The sequence below is a fragment of the Callospermophilus lateralis genome, chromosome 7 (genome assembly GCF_048772815.1).
Source record: "Callospermophilus lateralis isolate mCalLat2 chromosome 7, mCalLat2.hap1, whole genome shotgun sequence".
Taxonomy (NCBI): domain Eukaryota; kingdom Metazoa; phylum Chordata; class Mammalia; order Rodentia; family Sciuridae; genus Callospermophilus; species Callospermophilus lateralis.
In genome coordinates this window covers 21,381,814-21,401,101 of record NC_135311.1, presented here as the reverse complement: position 1 = coordinate 21,401,101, position 19,288 = coordinate 21,381,814, and the positions used below count along the sequence as shown (strand labels likewise).

At 38.4% G+C, this 19,288-nt stretch overlaps 1 protein-coding gene across 2 annotated transcripts in view; it reads right to left on the bottom strand.

Moving 5' to 3' along the window:
- Positions 1-2,572: 2,572 nt before the first annotated feature.
- The window catches only part of Tspan2 (tetraspanin 2), a 45,291-nt gene continuing 28,575 nt past the window's right edge, over positions 2,573-19,288 (bottom strand). Inside the window, exons 4-8 of one of the 2 annotated variants that reach the window (XM_076861538.1) lie at positions 18,019-18,093; positions 16,571-16,669; positions 15,300-15,371; positions 8,838-8,921; positions 2,573-5,113 (exon numbers count right to left, since the gene is read on the bottom strand). In XM_076861538.1, the coding sequence (XP_076717653.1) occupies positions 5,048-5,113; positions 8,838-8,921; positions 15,300-15,371; positions 16,571-16,669; positions 18,019-18,093 (396 nt within the window). In that variant the 3' untranslated portion in view covers positions 2,573-5,047. The remainder of the gene's footprint in view (positions 5,114-8,837; positions 8,922-15,299; positions 15,372-16,570; positions 16,670-18,018; positions 18,094-19,288) is intronic. The other variant, XM_076861539.1, reaches the window with a different exon arrangement.

Sequence of the window (19,288 nt, the reverse complement as noted above, 5' to 3'; positions counted from 1 at the left end):
CATGCATGGAATATAATTTGCTCCATTTCAATCCCCAGTATTTCCTTTTTATCCTCACTCCTCCCTCCCTTTTCCCTTCCTCTACTCTACTGGTAGAAGAAGTCATCTCCTACATCTCTGATCCAATCTACTTTTCTTCCTGTGCAGCACGATTTTCCAGCTACTGAATCAGAAACCTAGGTTCCTCTCCTTTCTGATTCCTCAAATCTAATTTCTCTTAAATCTACTTCCTATGAGGGTTTCTAGTACATTAGTTAGAAATTCTTATAAGTCAGGTCTTTGCCATCCAATCACTCCTTATATTTAAGCTGAGTGATCTTTACCTTTAGGTACATCTATAAGGCACTAATTTAGAAAAACAATAAATAGGAGGAAGACCAGTAGAGTAGAGGAAGGGAAAAGTGAGGGAGGAGTGAAGGGAAAGAGGAAATGCTGGGGATTGAAATGGAGCAAATTATATTCCATGCATGTATGATACTATAATAGTAAAAGCAACAACAACAACAAAAAAGATTCAAGTTTGGTTTTCTGCCACTGTTTAAAAATTCACCCATGACCACAGGACAAACATTAGCTGTCGACATGTTCAGTGTTTTCATGCTCTGTGTATTTCAGGGTCTTCAGCACCCTTTCCCCACAAACCCTCTTCTTTCTTCCTCTTCCCCTACCACTTTTGACTTGGCTAATTTGTAAGGGATTGTTAGCATTCAGTTTAGAGATTCTAGCATTCAGGAGATGTCTCTCCCCTGATCATCTTCCCAACTTTGAGTGGGTCTTCTCTGGATTAATGATTATCATAGTACTTGTCTCAATATACCCACCAGCTTTTCTGCACTCTAAGCTTGTGACAGCAAGCAGACTTGCCTTGCCCATCATACCACATTAGTAGTCCTATAAAATGTTCCACAATGCACAAAAGAATAATCCCAAACAAAGTTACAAAAGCAATTCCAATATTAATGTGGGCTGCATCTTACAATGTGGAGCAGGCCCAGAGAAGAGCATAGGGACTTTGGCTATTGATATTAAGTTTTTGAATTAAAATAGGATTGGGAAATATATCAAATGCTCTTCAATAATTCAACAAATGAATATGTTCCTATAGAAAACTGGAATCATACAGAAGTATCTTCAATTCTATATGATTTTTAGAAAATTATTTATAGTTAACAGAACTCAAGAGAATTAACATAATAATTATAGCAATAGCTAATATTCACTAGTTGCCAGGTGTACTAAACACTTTATATTGGTTGTTTTACTTTGATTTAAATTTCTATTTATTGTGATACTGGGGATTGAATACAGGGTGCATTGCCACCAAGCTACATCCCAACCTTTATTATTATGTTTTTTTCTTTTAAGTTTTATTTTGTGATAAGGTCTCACTAAATTGCCCAGGTTGGTCTCAAACTTGGGATTCTCCTACTACAGTTTCTCAAATTGCTGGGATTATAGGTATGTGCCACTGTGCCTGGCTAATTTATATTATTTAATATAAATGAAAGCCATCATAAATTACACAGAGGGAAAACCCCCAAAACAAATATGAACGTTTTGGAAGCGTTTTTGGCACACTAGCCAAACACTTCATGAAATCAACATCAAGGACAAAGTATAGGACATCAATGCAAAGTATAGGACATGTTACTTCTATCCTTCATGCTTTTTCTGTTTCCAAGGGATAGCCATCTGAACATGGTTCCTGGAATATATTTCGCTTTTCTTGTTATAATAAGGATACCCCAAAGTAATAACACTCTGTTGGTGTAGGTGTTTCACCTTTAAAGGGATACTTATAGATACAGATACTATGTACCTATATATTTAAAGCAAAAAAAATGAAGACTAATGTTGAAAGAAAGTGAAAAACTTTTGTCTCTCTTAAAATACATATTAACACAAATTTGATTTTGATGATCCCAAACTAAAATACAGCTAACTTCAAGGGCCCTTGAGTGTTCTCCCACAGGTTTGGGGAAAACTAGGTTTCTGAGATTGAGAAGCTGGTGGTCAAAGAGGATGGCAAGGAGTCCAGGAACCAGGAAGGAGATAATGTGCACCTACTGAAGCCCTAAAGGCTGCTCCCAGAGCAATGGAAGCCACCTTTTTCCTGTGACAGGAGAGTGGCTTTTCTTTTTAATAAACTTTAGAAAAGTTGCTTCCCTCTTCACTCATCTTCCCACCAGCCTCATTCTCACCCAGCCACTCCTTTTAGGCATTGCTCACAGAAAAAGGAGAGCAACATTGTCATTGACTGCATGAAGGACCACACTGGATCCTGGGTCATTGTACAATCTTACAGATTAAGCCACAGATAACAAAGAAGCTATTCTGGAGAAGAGAAGTTCAACTTGGATTAAAAAATAGTAGTTGAAATACAACTATATGTAATGAAAGTCTTTAGGGTGTTGCTTTTGAAAATATTCAGCTCTTAATAACATTATAGGAAGATGACCAGTTGTTTCATATACCATAATGTTTGGTTATTGATAGTAACAAACATTTAAATAAGTTGTGTGAAGAGGTGTCAAAAGATATACAAGGATTTTAAGATAACTCAGACAAGCAGTTCCAATACATAGAAAATTTAATTTAAAATAACTTAAAATATTTCATCATTAAGAAGTTTTAATTCAGTGCCTTGGCACCAGGGGTTTAAGAAAATGTTTGTGTCTGATCTCCAATTAGTTCAGGTAAACAAATAACTGAAATATTATGTATACAAGTGTGTGCATATGTATAGATATATAGACATACATATATGTGCACATACATATATGTGTACATGTATTCAAATTATAGATGTATATATACTCAAATGTTTTCAAGATACATATATATAGATATAGATATAGATTCAAGGTATATAGGGATTTTCTATCTATATGAAACTATGTCTCTGTATGCATGTGTGTGTATATACACACATATAAAATCTACCCTCACTTAGCAGTGGAATTTTCTAATTTTACTTATGGCACTTAATTTGGAAAGCTTAACCCCCCTAAAGGGGCACATTAATCATATATGAAACAGATTTCTAGTCTTGTACTTTAATAAATTTTTTTAAACATTTAAAAAATTAATTTATTTCTACTCTTTCACTTTTAATTACTGTAGTCTTCTTTAAGATTGTTAATTCAGACATGGAATGAAATTTATTTTTGTGGAATAAAAGATAATTCTGAGCTGGAGGAACCTGAGTATACACTTGGACCTATCTCCTATCATTTAGGGGAACAGATGAACTAGTTACTAAACTTTGCTTAAAAGGTTACGTTTGTCAACTATTAGAATGCAAATATTTATTTCATGAAGTTATTTTCTTAAATCTTTTTTTTTTAGCTCTAGACACAGCAAAGTAGCCATGCACAATTAAGTTTTTAGCTTGCTTCCAATCTTTTTTTTTTTTTTCCTGGAAAAGTTGTCCTCCAAAGTTAGTAGCAATAGCAAGTATGGCTGAAAGAAGTATGGTGCTTCATAACCACTACTTTGAGCAGTTATATCTTTTCAGCAAAATGTTTGTTAAGGTTCTTGGGAACCTGGCACTTCCTCTTAGTGCACAGCCAAAGTTTTGTGTTCTCACATGTATAAGAAGCTCACTTGGGAATTTCCAAAGTCCCCCATATTTTCACTTTTGTGTGACTTTTTGAAATGCAATTTAAAAAAAAAAATCCATGATTTACTAAATGTAACAAATTGCTAAAAATTACTGACAAATAGGCCAATTTAGGTCCTAAATGTGGATTTCCTTACTTAAAATCAAGAATTAAGACCAAAAAAATAACAAACCTGAAGATTTTATTTTCATAGGGGACTTGCATAGAAAGGAATATATTTGTATTGCGTATGTTTATATATAAGTATTTTTGTTTCCTGAACTTGTCTTTATTTTGGGTATACAACTCAGAGATGTTTTTATTTGGCCACTGATGCTCATAAAATAATATCTAATTGTGCAGGAATTTTTTTTTATTGAAGTGGTCAAAACCGTAGTTATTAATATATGAAGAGTTCTCTCTAGGTGAATAAATAAGAAAAGTACAAAAAATTAGGATAATATGTAAACTCAAGTTATGAGGTATTTCAAAGGTACAGTGCCAATAAAAAATTTCTTTCCTACAATTTGCAACTGCCAGACTTCTTGCTTTAGTTGTTCTATTCTCATGTTTGGAGAAACATAGAAGAGTTCAAGATAAAAGCCCTTTTGAGGATATGAGGGTTGCAGTAGTTCAGAGCAGAATCAGAAAAAGAAAGGGATAAAGCAATACTTACATGTATTTGTATAAGAACAAAAATATTGCCTTAAAAGTTTTTTTTTTCAGTTCTATAAACACTTTTATAGGGCACATGATTGTCTGTGTGACTACTCTTTCCAGAGGGAGGTTTTGTTTTTGCTTTTTTTTTTTTAAAATACTAGGAAAGCATGACTTATTCAAATTAGATTTTCCATGCTATATTTAGTTTTACAGATGTGTTAGTTTTAAAACTGTGATTTACTGTATTTTGGGGGAGAGAATATATATTAAAAAATCCTAGGAAACCCTATAATCAGACAGAGTCAATTTCAACACTGCACCATGATCTCTCAATTCTGTAGCTTATTGCTTCCATTAAGTAGAAATACCCAAATTCTCTTTATGCATCTAATTTTCCTGGCTGATGTCTGAGAAACTGAACCATTATCACATTTTCTGAACATCCAGGTTTTAAAAGTTTCTCAAAGCTATTTGATCTTTTTTCTGGTAGTTAAATGGGTTGTTCCTCTTACAGAACAAGAATCAGGAACTCCCAGCCAACAGATTTCTATAATGTATATGCCAGAAACACATGGCTCACATGTGACTATGTTCCCAGTCAACATACCATTCACTCAAGGGGCAAACCAGTAATGAGCCAGACGTACATACATGTGCAAATGTACAATCAACAGTAAATTATTTTAGATTCTAATGTCCTCTGAACATTAAAAATGAGCTGAGAGACAGCTCCTGTGACATTTAGTATGAAAACTCTAGATTGCAATTTTCATGATGAAGTAGCTTCAAATCACATCTCGTGAGTTTCGTATTGCACAGCAAAGGACCATACTGAATATCATGCCAAAGATCTGAAACAGAAGGAACACTTGTTAGTGACTTTCAAATGTGTATTATTTGATTAAAAGGTCAGCAAAACTGCTTAGGTGTCCAACTCAAGTTAATAAGTAATAATTACAATCAATAATTACTGATTTATATGTTTATGTGTTCCTTGAAGATGGCTACGGAGCAATAGTTCTTTATTTGCTGCTTAAAATGCATTATTATATTATTATTGTTAACAAATAACAAGTCTCTGTTTTAAGAAAAGGACTGTTTCTGGCTTATAAAACAGGTCTTAATAGTTGTAAAAGATTGATATACTAACTGGTTTTGGAGTTTTATATTTTAGGGTTAATCCTAGATCATTTATGTATTCATTTGAAAAATGTGTTCATAACTTCTTGTTGTTTAAAGATACTTATGGTCCAAATAGTTTTCTATTGCTAGAAAAGCTTTAAATTCATACCAAAATGTGGGGCATGTCTTCATTCCTGGCCCATTTTGATGTTCAAATAATTCTTCACTATTTAACTCAATATTTTTACCAAAGTACAAATGGAAGTATTTGAACTATGATATTCCTAACTTCTTCTACCTCTTGAATAGTTCTCTGAGAAGCAAAATACTTGGGCCAACTCAATATCCACTTCCATGGTTTGAACAGAAGAATTCCAGAAGATTTTCCTGTCTTCAATCATTTCCTCCATGTTTGTACAGAGCCTGTGGAACTCTGTCTGTGGGTGCCCTTTCGTAAATGACTGTCAAGTTTTAGTTTTTAAAAATGGGCACCATAACTCTCATTAATTCATTCCTTATAAGTCAGACAAAGATCTGTAAATGCTAAACACAACAAGGCATGAATAACCAGTTGTTCTGGAAGAGCCCTGCAGACTTAAGTAAGGGCATAGCCAGGAACAGGATTTCATGCTTCTGGCTGTCAGAACTCACTACTAGCGTGTGGCAGGGAGACACCTAATGGACATTTGGTTAACTGATTACACTGGGCGACTCTCACCTTATTAGAACAAACAACAAAATAATTAAATATCCCCCAAAGGATAATTGTATTGAAGGCTGGTCCCCAGCTATTAGGAAGTGGTAGAATCTTTACAAGGTAGAGCCTAACATAAGGAAGGATATTAGGATCCCAGTCCCTCCTTTCTCTCTTTTGCTTCCCAGGTGCCATGAAGTAAGCAGCCTTGTTCCACCTTATGTTCCCCACCATGAGTCTCTGCACTGGCCCAAAGAGCTCTGGGGCCAAATGACCATGGACTAAAACTCTGAAGCTACATGTAAACTTTCCTCTTTTTAAGTGGTTTATCTGAGGTATTCTAGCTAACACACCGTGGTCATAAGGTTGGTAGTACTCTGAAGAGATGCCCTCAGAAAGAAACTTCTTCAATCTCAGCCTGCGGCTGTTAAGAGTCATGGGTGACTTCTTTCGGCTGTTTATTTGTTGAGATTGTAGAATAGTTTGGAGACTCTATTTATACCTCCATTATAGAATGTTTTCACCCACCTGCCTCAAGATTGTCTTTGAGGAGCTGCAGAAATTGCAACCAAGCTAGCCCTGGATCAGATGGGGAGGGTCTGACAGATGTTGCTGAGTTTAGGGGTTCTCAGCATAGTGTGTTCAACCACTGTCCTGCCTCTCTGTGTACTAAATCCAGAAAAGGGGGAAAGTGCTTGTGTGTCCCCTGAGAACTACCAGTTCATGGATTTCCTCATTTTTTCACACTTTAGTGAGGGCTGAGAGCCAATCTTGATAGATGTCTGGAGAGTACATACTGGCTTGGCGTTAGTCATTATCATCTAATCTCTGGATAATGGAAATCACCTCCTCACTGGCCTCCTGGACTCCAATCTTTCCCTGATGGCTGCATCACATCTTTCTAAACCTCAAAGACTCCCCTCTCCTTAGAAATGAAGCCAAATTTCTCAGAAGGGCACATTAAAAAACCCTCAATCATGTGGACCTCATACCCCTCCAGTGTCACCTCTGGTCATTCCTACATACCTGTCCATGGCTATCAACTCCTCTATTACACTCTTCTTTTGTACTTCAGGAGTCCCAAACCACCTGGAAGCATTATGCCTCACACTCTCTCATATGCTGACCCTTCGCCTAGTTTCTAGGTATGGGAACACTCAGAACAGCTGGAATTTATTGAGTGCCATATGTGCCACAGGCTTTATATGAATTAATTTGTAATAATAGTTTATATGTAATATCCCATTTGATCTTCACAACAATCTTATAATTTGGTATTATTAAAATCCCAATTGGGGTTGATGGTGATGGGGGTGATGGTGTACACCTGTAATCATAGCTACTTAGGAGGCTGAGGCAGGAGGATCACAAGTTCAAGCTCATCCTGGGCAATTTAGTGATACACTGTACTAAGCACTGTACTGTACTAAGCACTTGTCTCCCATGTATGAGGCCCTGGGTTCAATCCTCAGTACCACCAAAAAGCCCATTTTACAAATGAGGAAACTGAGGCATAGAGAAATTAAGATACAATTCCAGGGCTTGTAAATAGTGGAGTGAGGAGTTGAATCCAAATCATGTGATACCAGAGCTTATCCTATTAGTCACTGTGCTGTGCTGCTGCTTCAAATCATAGGTAAGAGAGATCAGGGTGATATTATGCTATTTTGAATTGAAAATCACCTAACTTAATATTGGTGGCCTTAAAATAGATGTTATTGTGCTGATAAGCTCAAGGTCACAATTAGGTCAATGTTGAAATTTATATCATATCTTAGAGGACTAATTATTGATGTATTTAATTAACTTTGTTGTTAGAAAATGTACCATGAATAAATGTCTTTGTCCTTTATGAGAATTCTCTTTTAAAATACTGCTATCTAAGAAACATAATGGGTGCTAAAATTACTGCATCAAAGTGGGTGTGGAACGGGATATTTACATGGTCTCAAAGCATCTTTCCATAAAACATTAACTATGAAGGAAGAAAGAAGAACTTAAAATGGGCAGATCTCGGCAGATACTACTTTGTTGATGAGAGGACACTTAACATTCCTAACCATGGGGCAAAATGACATCTTGTGGCACCTGAGAGGTGAAGTGAGAAAAGCGGAGTCATTTCTGTGACATATCTACCCCAAATTCATAACCTCATACTTAGCATATGGAAACAGAAGACAAACTCAAATTGAGGAATATGCTACAAAATACCTAGCCTATAATTTTAAAAAATGTTCAAGTCATAAAAGTTAAGAAAGGACGAAATGCAGTCAAGGTTCTCGAAAGGATTGAAAAGAACATTGTAAGAATCCTTTTGCTTTTAAAAGATATTAGAACAGTTAACAAACTTGAATGGGGATTTATGGATGACTAATAGAAGGTTTCTTTTTGTGTGTGTGTGTGTGTGTGTGTGTGTATGTGTGCTTTTCTTGCAACTGTTCTGTAAGTCTGGAGTTATTTCAAAATAAAAAATTAACATCACAAAAAGTGAGACTTTTTGAGATCCTGACATAAATGTTATACCTAAATACATTTTTTGGGACAATTAGGAATTTGAACACTGTGTATGGATTGGATTATATTAAGCAATTATTAATTATTATAGTTATGGTTATGATGATGTGGTTATTTAATGAATAAAATGATGTGATGCCTCAAAATAAAAAAAGATACTGCCATCTCACGCTTCAAGAAAAATCATATGCAAAAGTTTGAGGCTCCTTAGAGGGCAAAAAAGGTAAGTTCTGGAACTTTCTCACCGTGAGACCTGCAATTCCAATACCGACAATTCCGATGAGCTGGAGCTTAACACTGATTATGGTCTCAATTTCATCAATGCAATTCTGTTTTGAAAAAAAAAGAAGAAGAAGAAGAAGAAGAAGAAGGAATGAAAACTGCTTGTATGTGAGAATAATCCCCCTCATCCAATCCTTTCCTTCTCTACAGATCATTCTTCTGTGAGAGCTAATCTATGTCAGCTTTTGCCCATATTTAAACCATTCCTCTTGGGTAACATCATCCTGGTAACCTTCAAGCAAAAACGCAATTTTAGGAAAAATACAATTCTCTTCTTTTGGTTTCCCTATTTAGGCCAGTAGCTGCTCAGAGTCCTAAAGTCTGGCTGGAGGAAGTTGTTTCTCTGAGACCTGAGGCATCTGAAAATTTGAGGCCTCTTCTTACTTTCAGTGAAGAAAAATAAATATCCCTAAAATAAGAACCCTTTATTTTCATACTGTACTTACAGTTTAAAAGATTTTCTACATACTCTATCCAATTAACTATGCAAGGTAGGCATTACCTATTAAGAAACTAAAAAGTCTGTATAGGTTCAACTTAAACAAAAACTATCTATGCAGGCCAGGTCTGGGGAGTTAGAGGACCATTCTCTCTTTTGGTGGCCAAGTGGGCTGTGGGTTTTTATCATCATGCCCATTAGAGACTGTGAAGCCTGGATTCAAAGGACCATCATGGACATGGGAAAAACTGGACAGAGAACAAAATAGATCACCTGTAACCATTATTTGTTTCCCCGGTTTCAAAATTTGGAGTTCTTTTAAGTAGAGGTATGCTCTCAACCCAACTGCATCCTCAGACTACTCAAATCCTTTTCTTGTCACTGGTGGGCTTCCTCTGATACCCACATAAGCTACACAAAACCCTCACCACTTCCTCACGTCTCTTTTCCTACTTCATTGAGTCAACAAACATTCCTGGAGCAACCACTTTGCATCAGTCCCTAAAATGGGTTGGTGGAAGTGAAGACTAAGACACGGTTTCTTCTGCTTATATTACATCCGGAAAAAAGTTTCAGAAACACTCCTATAGACTGTGGCTTCCTTATATACTGTAGAAAGTGGGAGTCAACCTGAAGCACTTCTTCCAATCTTCCTCTTCTTCACCTCAGCTCTTTTTTTTTTTAATAATTAAATGGTACTTTATCAAGCCAAGGTTCACAGTATTATCTCAACAAGAAAAGGAAAATAAAGGGAAAAAATAAAATCTGCAACAAAAATGTCTATTTTTTTTCTAGTTTTTCAGTATTTAACCTGAAACAAAGAGTTCCACATTCTTTCCAGAACACCTGTCAAATTTGCAGTTCTTGATGACTAGAAATCTCTACTATTCATTTAAGGAACAAATCATTCAAGCACAAAACTTACAAAAAGAAATTATGCACAGCTTAAGTTAAAATACATTCAATATGTTTTTCAATATAGAGTTATTCTTATGAAATATGTAGTCATTCAGTTGTCTCAAATCTACTTAGCCACACTTTTCCACACGGCTAAATGAGTCAATTCACATTAGAAAGAAAGAAGTTTAAAAACATGCTCCCTTCCTTCAGTTCCAGGACTGTTACAGGTAGCAAGCAAAGAAAGGGGACATAGCAGTATCAAGTGCACCTTAGTGCCAAAGAGGTGCACTTCTCTGTTGAAAGTTAACCTCTTTCTTCTCTGCTCTGGGTCTCATTCCCTCTCTTCTCTTGAGGATGCCCATGAAGCCAGTTACCTTCCTGCTTCCCTATACATTAGGCCTCTCCTTTATTGACATTTCCACTTATCAAATAACACCAGGTTCAAGTTCTGCAATCTTAAGAAATAATAATACTCATAATACTGTCCTGTGATTGCCCATAGTCCCTCCTTTCCTTCATAGCCAGTTTTTATTTGTGAAAAACAAACTAACAAAACATGTATTGACTTTAATAGTCACAAAGGAAGAAATCTGGAAAACACATGTTAGAAAAAAGAAAATAAGAAACATCTGTACTCCCACCAAGATAATGAACATTGTTTGGTGATTTGTACACAAACAAATGTGCCCACATATGTAGTTCATTCCTTATATTCAATTGTATGCTTTTTAAACTTAATATTACAATTTCAAAAATGTCTTGTTTAAGTAACATTTCTTAAAACTGTGATTCTTAGTGGCTGTTAGATGATGAAACCTTCATCAGACAAAGGTATTATAATTTATTTAAACAGCCCCCTATTTTCAGATGGTAAGGCACTATCCAATATTTAATTCTTATGAACAACACTAGTGAATACCGCTGTACAAAATTTCTATCTACACTTATCATTCCTTTTCCTTAGAATAAATTCTGAGAGTGGAATTTCTGGATTGAGGGGCATGAACATACTTAACATTCTTGTCTTACATAAATGTACTAACCTCTTAAGACTATTGTACCAATTTTTTAAAAATGTTAATTTCACATCACTGTTGCCAAAACTGTATGTTATTATTAAGGCAGGAAAAATAACTTGGCCAAATTTCAAAGGTTAACCAATGGCATTTCTTCACTTAAATTTGTAATTAATTTTCAAGATTACTTTTAATTGCCTATGCTTTTATGTGTTTAGTGGTAATTTGGATTTGGGTTTTATTTTTTATGAGGTCTTTTCCATATCCTTGGCCCAAAGCCAAACTACTGGAAAGGATGCCCTCTTTTTTCACATCCTGCAATCTGGGCTCACCATTTACCTTCTTAAATGCTAAATCCTGTTGGTTTTTCTGTAGTTGCCTTAGTGAACCTTCTTGGGCTTTTAGTTTCCCCCTAAACACTGCATTTTCTGCTTCTTGGGTCATTGCTAAGACTGTTCCCTCTGTAGGCAGGCTAGCCCTTCTCCCTCTTTAATTGCTTAATTACTTCTCACTTTCCAAGATTTAGCTGGGAGGCATCATTACCTCTACTCAGCCTTCACCTTGTCCCCCATCCTCTGGCTTTCCGAAGTAACTCCCCTTTGTACTTCTATAGCACCACAAAAATTCAACACATCACCACTCTGTGCCCAACTACATTTTTATACTGTACTTATTTCTGTGTTTATTTCTCCTACCAGACCGCAAGCTCCTTGTCCATAGGGATCTTTTCTTATACATCTTTGTATCCACAGTGCTGGTGGGAGATTAGTAGTCAATAACACTGAACTGACCTCCACCGTAGCACCTGGCCCTGGTGACTGACCATTCCCTTCTCCTTCTATGGTGTCTTCTCACTTGTGCCTGGCTATTCCTCTTAGTTTCCTCACTTGAACACTCCTTGTATTTGGCTAGTCTTTTTTTTATAATTGCATAAAAAGTTTACATTTTATTTAGGCTTTGTATATTTATTCCAAGACTATAGTAGGTGCCTGTGCTACATATATTCTCTCTCTCTTTTTAAAAACATGTGTATATGTCTTAATAAGGAAATATGTAGAATTTAATTTAAAAATTTACAGACACACATAAAAACTCTCAATCACACTTTCCATGTAGGAAGATGATAAATGACAGAGAGCCCATGGCTAGGCTTAACTGCTGCTATTCTGCAGGGTTCCCTTGTTGTTCTTCTCTTCCAGCTCTCATGGGTCTAATCCATATCTATAATTCTAAGATTCCATAAGTCACTGATACTCCAACTTCTCACCAAAGTCACAAACCAGATTTTCCAACTGCCCAATGGATATTTCCACATAAGTTCCTATGACCCCTTAAGAAATCATCGTGCTAAACACTGGACTCGTTTTCTTTCCTCCATAACTGGCTCCTTCTCCTCTATTCCTCAACTCAATAAATGATGCCATATCTATACAGGTGGAGGAGTCAGAAACCCAGAAGACAGCCCCCCCCCTCTGATGGCTGACTGGTCATCAGTCCTGAAGACTTTACCTTCTTCTTGCCTTTCCTATTGCTCAGTCCAGTTGTCTCAGTTAATATTTCATGCCTGAGAACAAGAAAAGTCTTCTTGTTCTCATGTCTGGCTATTTATTTTCCATGAATCCTCCACACTGCTACTAGAGCAAACTCAATAAAACATACATCCTAGAAGGGGAATAGCTAGGATGGTGGAAGGAGATGGTCATCATTACACAAAATACATGTATGAAGATGTGAATTTGGTGTCAACATACCTTATATACAAAAAGAGATATGATATTGTAGTATAAAGGTGTATTAAGAATTGCATGCCAAAAAAGAGTGCTCATGTATAATGGCATAATTTGGTGTGAACATATTTTATATACAGAGTTACAAAAAATTGTGCTGTGAATGGATAATTATGAATGTAATGCATTCCACTATTGTCATGTATGTAAGAAATAAACATACACACACACACACACACACACAAACACACACACACACACACACACATCCTATCCCAGACTCTACCTTTTGTGGTTCCCTAAGCCAGCAGTATGAAGGATAGAGTATCCAAGGGCCTTCAAGAATGGGTCCATCCTCTTTGAAGAACTCATCTCCCACATACACGCTGAGATTTTAGGCTCCTCGATGCTGCACTTTCCTGAATGTAACCACCTTCCTCTGCCCCCATGCCTGTGCCCTAACCCGTTTGCCTGGAATATCCCTCTCTTTCATTTGCTTACTGAACTCCTACTCAACCTTCAAAATGCATCCTGATAATCACATCAGGGAACCTTCCAAGGGCCCAGGTGAGTCTGCTGTGCTCTCTCTCACGTAGCTTTGACTCAGCCTGTGGGGTGCTAATGGCTCCACCGTGGGTCTCCCCAGCTGGATGTCAGTACTTCATGGGTGAAGCTGTGCCTTGTTCATTTCATTCAACTCAGAAGGACCCAATAAATGTTCAAGGGTGATTAATGACACAGCCGGAACTTATAGCTCATCGTCCCTTCACAGCTAAAAGCCTAAAAGCATCAATATTACCGTGTCTATAGTCTCATATTTCCTTTTTTCTTTCCCATGTTGTACCTACACTTTCCCCAATTACTTCAGTGAGACTATGTGGCAAAGATCACTAATGGTCCTCTAAGCAACAAACACTGTAGTATGGACTCTCTTGGACTTTTCCTTCCCAGCCTCTTATTCTGGTGTCTTGTCCTCATCTTACCCTGTAAACAACAGTCTCCTCATTCTTTCCTTCTCTCTGGGTGTTCTGATTCACCCCGAGGGCTTCAGCTACTGCCAACATGCTGAGATTCCTACACCTAAGTCATCCTCTCAGGCTACCTAGAAATCCCACAGGTACCTACGACAAACTTGATCAAAACTGAAGTTATCCTTTGCCTCCAGGATCTGCTCCCTTCACCTCTATCAGTGAGGGGAGCCCCTATCCATACAGTCTCCCAAGCAGAATTATGAAAATCTTAGCCTCCTTCTTTCCACTCATAACTTATACCCAGTAAGCCACCCAGTCTTGTTGATTCTACCTCCCGAACATTTCTGGAATATCTCGCCTCCTCTCCTTCACTACTGTTTGTGACTTGCTTTGGCTCCTTTCCTTGTAAGAAAGAATGACCACAGGTGGTCACCTAACTGGTCTCCCCCTATTGTCTCCAACCTTCCATTCTACCCTTCATGTAGGGCAGCCTGAGTACTCTTTCTACAACGCAAAACGGTTTATGTTTCCTTCTCTGCTAAAAGCGATGGATTTTTCAAACCTCCAGGGGCAACATCTTGCCCTTTTCTGCCTCTCCCAATGTGACTATTGCCATTCCCTCAGGGTCCCTGTCCTTCTGCAGTCCTGGAGCTTCTCACCAGTATGCCTCTGTTCTTGTGGCTTCCTGGGTCGGGAATGACCTTCCTTTGTCAAAACTGAATTCCAGGATCCCCTTCTACACGGAGCTTCCCTACTTCTGTTGTGTTTCATGGCAGCCTGTGTAGACTCTTGCATATCAGAGCCCTAGACTAGTTGGCAAGGCCGCTGAGGACAGGGACCATGTCCTTTTCATCTTAGAGTGGCAACATGCCTGACGCAGCAATTTACAGATGAGGCATGTGTCAGCACTGTGACTCTACTGGAGAAAGGTGGGGCAACATTTTGGGGGCACTCACCTCTGAACCTGGTGAGCATAATTAATACCATAAGCATGAGGGGCTCATAACTGGCAAGTGAGGGGCTGGGGTGGTGGCTCAGAGGTAGAGCGCTCACCTAGCATGCGTGAGGCACTGGGTTCGATCCTCAGCACCACATAAAAATAAAATAAAGATATTGCGTCTACCTATAACTAAAAAATAGATATTAAAAAAAAAACTGGCAAATATACACCATCATTCTGCAAGGTACTAGGAGACCACAACTCAGCACTGTTTTGCTTATTTTGTATGGGGGAAAGATGAGGCCCAGAGTCCACTGGGAGAGGGTCTCCTAGGGTCCCTGGAAGGTAGAACCTGAGCCTCCTTGCCCCCACCCTGAGGGCAAGAACCATTTCACACTACAGGGCAGGTGGGGGTCCCCGGTAGAAGCTCACCTTGTGGCCTAGAAGTTCCTTTGGGCATGTGGGTTGGACCTGTTCAGGGCTTTCTTTTCCACAGCACTGAAACTAGAAAGTCAGAAAGAGATGTTAGGACAGGAGCCGGGAAAGCGAGAGTTGTGAGTCTGGGCATCCCTGCTGAGAGCAGGTGGTGCCGAGGCAGCAAAGCAGCTATAAGGTCCTTCTCTACAACCCAAACTGCTATTTCTAGAAAGGGAGCAAAGAATCACATCGTCATGCTAGCAAACTAAGAAAATGACTTCCTTAAAGCTGTCTGAATTTCACCATAGGAAGTGACTCAAGGCAACCGAAACAAGGCAAGAAGCTAATAGGCACTGTCTGTGAAAATTGCTGCTTTTTACACAGGAGCTGGGCCTTTAGAGTCCTTCTTTCAGAAGGGGATTCATATAACCTGTTGAGGAAAACTAAAGTCTTATGAGCTTTGAGAAGGGCTCATTAACTAGGGGCTGGCTGTGAAGGACAGAAGTGGTCACAGTAAACCCCAGGGGTCCAAAGACCGACTTTAAGACAGGCTAGCAAACAGGGGACTTGCTTTAGGGCTTGCCCTGTGAGACCGAGGGACCTGTGTGCAGCTCGATGGCTCTGGGATACTTGCCAGCATTTTTTTTTTTTGTGACAGAGAAGATCCAAGTACCTGAAAACGCTTGGCCCAAGAGTTCATAGCGTTTCTCCCGTATCAGTGTTTAAGAAATCAGAACGACTCTGGCTTGGCCCATTTCTCTATCAATCTTCTTTGATTAACTGTCTGTAGCTCTGAGCCCTCCACTGACAGCGCAGGCCCACAGAAGGCTCCGGAGGGACAGCCTCTCCTGCGACCCTTCATTTTACAAATGAGGAGATGACTGTGTATCAGGGAGACCAAAAAACTTGCTCAGGGTCTCAAAGCTGTGAAGTTGCAAAGTTGCAGCTGGAAACCAGCTTTCCAGACTAACAGGCCACCCTTGCTTCTGCCACATCATCATGCTGACACTTATTTGGGCTGCTTTCTCTGTGTTCTTGTTCGCCCTCCTTTGTCTCTTTTGGGCACACACTCTGACTTCCTCTTGTGAACTCGGTGGTAGGCCTCTTTCTCTTCTGGGGTTTCTATACAGAATGCAAACTATGGCTCTCACAAGGGCTAAAATAAGATGCTGTTGCTTGCCTTTACTGAATTTATTTTTATTTTGAATCCAGGTGCTGGGGAGAGAACCTGGTTCATACATGATCTTTGGAAGACACGAGGTGAAGGAACAAGCCAAGTTACTTACTGCTGAGTGGAAGGTCACAAGAGTCCCATTTCCCTTTCCCCTGTCTTTAAGGTAATCATTGTAAGCCTCTTCGTACATGGTCTGTACGTGTCGTATAGCCTGAAAAAATACCAGGAAAACTGAGGGTATGCTGAGTGGGAAGTTTCAAACAATCTCTTTTCATCAAAGAAAATCCCTTGTTCTACACCCCTTAAAAACACTGCCTTTCCATGTATTTAAAATGATTCTGCATATATGACACAGAATAGATTCTAGAGTTTCTTTTCTTTTTGTCATGCTCGGGATTAAACCCAGGGCCTTGTGCATGCTAGGCAAGGGCACTACTGCTGAGCACATCCCCAGTTGATTCTAGAGTTTCTAAGATGCTTTTGAGGATGAAAGGACAGACTAACCCAAGAAGAGTTTTCAAAGACCAGAAAGATTTCTTAGAGTGGAGGTTTCCAAGACCTGATAGGGCTTCAGCATCAATGGGAACCCAGTTTCCTGGGCTCCAACCAGGAGATTCTGATGCACAACCAGGGCTGGGAACTACGCAATCATGGTACCTCACTAGTTAAAAGGACTGAAGTCTTCTCATGGCATTGTTTAACAGATGTTCACCACCAAAGAAGACTTTTTAAATACCATGTAAAGTTTGGAGAATGCTTCTCTGATATAAAAGCATGTGACCCCCTAATCCACAGAAATCTCAAAAGGTCCTACGATCTAGTTTCACTTCTGTATGGAGCTGAGTTTAAGGTAACCTATGAATATAACCAGCTACTTTGGAAAAATTCCAAAAGAGGTGACATTTTTTATTGTATAGGTTTGTCATTTTTTGGTCTAAAATAAGTTCATTAACACATTATTGATGGCACATGAATTAATCTGAAATATAGTACACTGACAGTGCCATTCTTCCGTTCTTCTTTCTTTTCCCTTTCCTCTCTCTCTCTCTCTCTCTCTCTCTCTCTCTCTCTCTCTCCAAGTGTTTATCTTTCCCAAAGCCTATTTCACTTGTGGGTTCTCCTGATACTGTTCTGGACACCTGGAGTTGGGCAGCAATCTAAACTGACTTTGGGAGCACACAATAGGTCAAGTTTTAGAATCTGAGGATGTCACAGCCTCTGTACAGGCCAAGCCTTAAGGATAAACCAGGGATGCATGTTCTTCTCAGTCCCCTTTTTACTCTTGCCTCATTGTGAACTGAGGATAATCTTAAACTAGTGAGCTTATTTCAAAAATCATACACTACATTATAAATTTAATAAATGCTATGAACAATCTCCCTAGAAACACACATAGATGTGTACATGTGCACACTAGTACATACACACGCTCAGTCCTATGCACTACTTCTTTAGATTAAGAAGTTCTGCTCATACTATAACTTTGGGCACTATTTGGTTTTTTAAATAACACTCTATGTATCTCATAACTTTTGCCATAAAAAAGTAATTTTTACTTACTACACCCTTGCCTATAAAAGCAAATACTCCAGTGGTTACTTCAGCAGCGAATATCACCAGTAGGCAGGTAAAAAACTGTAGAGGAGAGAAAACACTAATTTCATTAATTTAATACCTTTTCAATGTATTCAGTCCCTTTGACTTTAGTTATATTGAAAAGGCATTAGGCAAGGTTATTAGTTTGAATTGATCCAGCAGTAAGCATTTGCCCCTTTAGTTTCCTTTATGCAACCGTTGTTTTTTTCATTCATCTATTCATTCATTCAGCAATTGTTTATTGAGCATCTGCTCTGCACCAGTTACTGTCCCTGGTGCTTAGTATACTATAGTGAACAAGGTCTCAATGTCTCTGCAATCATGGACTTCACATTGGATAGAGGAAGATACTAATGAATAAAGGATTTAAAATTTGAATAAGAGAATTTTATAGAGTGACACAGAAATGCCACCATCCCAGGTCAGTGCCTGGCCACCTATGTGCTCAATAAATACTTGAAGAGCAAAAAAGACTCTATCAAGATATAAAGTGGGGTCAGAAGATAGGTATTATGGGGCCTGGGCTTGGTGAAGAGTGTGGAAAGGCTTCTCTCAGGGGGTGTGTATTGTGGGGAAGTGGGGTGTCCTCCTGGACAAATTTCCATTCAGGTCTTGGGTTTGCTTTGATCAAACCAAGTTCATTGATTTGTCATTGATAAACAAGAGAGAGATGCCCAACGGCAGGGGAGACAGAGAAAGAATGGGTGGGTGAGGAAACAAGTCAGGCATTTTTATACAGCAAGAGGTCAGAAGCAGCAGAGTTAAAAAATCCAAAGGTTGCAATGAGTGACTAAAATGAGAGACTGCCTAATAAAAGTAATGCTTCAGACTCCCAATGGAGAAACACAAAAACTCCCCCCGCCCCTTCTTTCTTCTTGTTTCACTTATACATTGGCATTGGCTTTATAGCAGTTGACTGATTTTTTTTTTTTTTTTTTAAACCAGAGACCGGTGGTTAAAATAAGCCACTAGAGGGATGTTTGGTTAAGTTATTGATCTTAACCAGAAATGCTTTTCTCATAGATAACAGCACTTCCCTTGCCTATAGGAATCTTTTAGCTACTTCATCCATAGTGAAATATTATTTAAAAAAAAATAATCATAATTGCCCCTTACAATTACCAGGCACTTTTCCTTCCTAAACATCTTTACACTAATGACCTCATTTTTTTCACACTTTCCATATGAGGCAGGAAGAAAAATAATATTATTCTTATGCAAGAGACAGAGAAAC